The following is a 3,066-nucleotide window of genomic DNA, read 5'->3' on the forward strand; positions in this document are numbered from 1 at the left end:
TAAAACATATGTATGTATAAAATGTAACATTACAACGTTGATTGCAGTATTGTCCCCAGCATTGCTTGCAAGTAGTGGGGTAGACCTTTAGTGAAGTGCTGTTTAAGAAAACAATGGGATTATTTCAATTCAGGGTGTTGGATTGCTGCCGCTGTTACTATTAAAAAATATTTTAAAAGAAAACAAAAAGTAATAAGAGAGCAGCTAATCATGTATAATTTAGATCGTAAAGGCAAAGTTTTCCCTCCTGATCTTCATTGTCAGAGCTTGAGTGATAGGCCCGTGCTGGAAGGAAGAGTATGATTTTAGAATTAAAATATGTCCTGGGGATTAGAATTTTGACTCGAAAACAGAAATATTCTAGAAAACTGCTGGGTTCACCATCATTGGTGCTTATGCTAGTACTTTTGTGTGGGGTTTTTTGTTGTGTTTTGTATTTTGTAGCTATTGACCTGCTAGCTACCTAATAGTATGTGACGAATGATTGATTAAAAATGTATGAGGAAAAAATATTTTCTTCTATACAGCTGAAATATTTCTTAAAGGCACTGGGAACTGCCTCCTTTTTTTTTTTTTTTTTAGACAAAGCTAACTGAATGCATGAATGCCACTGCACATAGCTGACAAAGGCAGAGCATCTTTTGTGAAAAGGCTCTGTAAATTCTTTCCCACAGAAGTCAACGAAAGGGTCGGTTGTCCTGGGCTACGTATTTCGTCACTTAAACCTAGTGGAGATAGATTACTTTGGACTGCGCTACTGTGACCGAAGTCATCAAACGGTGAGTAAAAGACGCAGCAGCAGATTGGATTTGGCATATGTAAAATTTACCCTCTTTGTGCCATTTACCTGTAGAGCATTAAATTGTCATAGTTTCACTAACTTTCACTATTTACTGGGTCAGTTTTCCAGTAATAATTTCTTTGTGTTTTCATCAAAGTCTTGGAATAGCCATTAATATATTAGATGGGAACAGAATCAAATGCTAAATGTTGTTGAAAACTAAATGAAGAAAGCATAAATAGTACAAAATTATGATAAGGAAGTAGGATTAATATTTTTTCCCTTTTAATACTGTGCCCTCATGCCAGTACTTGGTGCACTATGCTGTCTGGGCTCGCCTGGCCCTTTGGTGTCTGGGAAGCAATGTCTCTGAGCGTGTCACAGGCTGCTTCACTTGGACCACTTACTGAGAGCTTGTTTCATGGAGCACCCTATGATTGGTGTGATGACTGCCTGTTCACCGGTAAAGCCCCAGGATTCAGGGTGCTGGCAATGACATTTGCACTTTACCCGAACCATCTCTGTGTCTTTGAGCCTGTGCTTTCTTGAGCCTTCTCGATAGGAACTCACCAGATGTTTGAGAGCTTCTTCCACCAGGAGGTCGCAATACTGAATAGGCAAGAGAATCAATACCAGGTTGGGATGTTTCAGCCAAAGCAGGCAGTAGCTTGGGGCAGTGCTATCTGGAGTGGCCTGTGTAGGGTTACTGCCACTGGAGATGAGGAGCAGAGGGTCCTCTGCAGCTGGGACCAGTGCTGTATTCATAGGGTGGTATTCATGTTGCCTTTAAGCCTGGCTTGTGGCTAAATTGAGTCAAGCAGTTATGCTTTTAAAGTCACTGTTCTGTGCTGAGAGTGCTGCACAAGACCCTGACCTCAAGAGATTTCATGTTTCATCTAAAAGTAATTAAAATAATTATTTAATTGGTTCAATAATCACCAGTTTCTTCTATTTAGCAGAAGTTGACTGTGTAGTGACTGAAATCAGAACAGTATTAGCAGAAGATTATTGATTGCTGCTGAGAGCTACAGACTGCCCTAACTCAGTGTATCTATATTTCTGGGCTGTAGTCTAGACATCTATGAATTCAGTGCTTTGATAAGATTCTAACCATGTTTCATTGCATGGAGACAGAAGTGAGATTCAGCTGTGAACTAAAGGTGGATTCTTAAAAACAGTATTTTTGATTTCTTAAGGAGACTGAGGTGTAAATGAAGAGCAGGTAGGTATTTTTTGCTCTGAAAAGTGATTCCCTTTTTCCTGTAGAGGCAAGTAAGTTAGAAATGGCTATTACTGGGAGTGTTTCCAGAGGCATACAGGCTCTGTATTTAATGGTGTATAGGGCGTTATGAAAATCAAAGCAGATTACATCTCTTCTGTGAAAGGCTTAAAACATAAAGGCAAATTTTAGGACAGATTCTGTCAACAGATTAGACGATTTGATTGTATGATACTAGTGTTATTTTGTATTGTGGTAGTGTGCATGAGCTGTAGGCTGTAATGCCATTAATTTAGTGTCTCCAGATAGAAATACTGCCTTTTCCTCTCACACTAAGAAACTCTTTGCCTCTGTCTTTATTCTCTGTCCAGCCCACTGTCATGGGGTCATGGCCACCATGCTTCTTTTTTTTTTTTTTCTACATATTAGCAAGGTGTTCATCCCACTTTCCTCATGTGTGTGCTCTTGTACCAGCATTACTCATGGGGAGGTAAAGTTTACGCTAGCATGGACATGGAACTCCAGCCTCACTCTGCATGGAGGTCTGATGGCTGGTGTTCTGCCTGGCTTCTGCACTGGTGGACAGGCATCTCTGCCGCCTGCTCGTGTTCTGGTCCCCGGGCACAAGTGCTGTGTGACTCCCCACCTGCAGGTTTTCTTTGCAGGGAAATCCCAGGTGTGTGGGAGAGCAGTGCACCCATCAGCTCTGTCCTGACATGCAGCTGGGAAGCAGCCAGGAGCTACAACCAGAGACCACAACGGTGGGATCCATTACGGTGTGCACCTGCCCTGCCACGTAGATGCTGCCACGGTGACCTACCCAGTTTGTGCTGCAGGCTTTGCACCTGGGCTGTGTTGTGGCAAAATATTGTGGAGATGCCTGTTCTTGTTGGCTGTGTGTGTATGGGTAATGAAACTTGATGTTGTGTTAATTAGAAAGTTCATAAATGAGTAAACTTGTGCTACTGTGTTGAGTTTTACATTTTTTGTGACAATCGTTGCTAGCTTGCTATTTTTAGTTAAATCTTGTAAGCTCTTAACAATGCGCAGTATGAAGGGCAAGAGT

General features: G+C 41.5%; 1 protein-coding gene across 1 annotated transcript in view; it reads left to right on the plus strand.

Moving 5' to 3' along the window:
* Positions 1 to 674: 674 nt before the first annotated feature.
* EPB41L4A (erythrocyte membrane protein band 4.1 like 4A) overlaps positions 675 to 3,066 on the plus strand; it is a gene marked incomplete at its 5' end in the record, with an annotated part of 78,270 nt that continues 75,878 nt past the window's right edge. The window contains 1 exon segment of the mRNA XM_008940324.1: positions 675 to 779. Coding sequence (XP_008938572.1) covers positions 675 to 779 — 105 coding nt within the window.

The sequence above is a fragment of the Merops nubicus genome, unplaced genomic scaffold (assembly GCF_000691845.1).
Source record: "Merops nubicus isolate BGI_N331 unplaced genomic scaffold, ASM69184v1 scaffold27895, whole genome shotgun sequence".
Classification (NCBI taxonomy): Eukaryota; Metazoa; Chordata; class Aves; order Coraciiformes; family Meropidae; genus Merops; species Merops nubicus.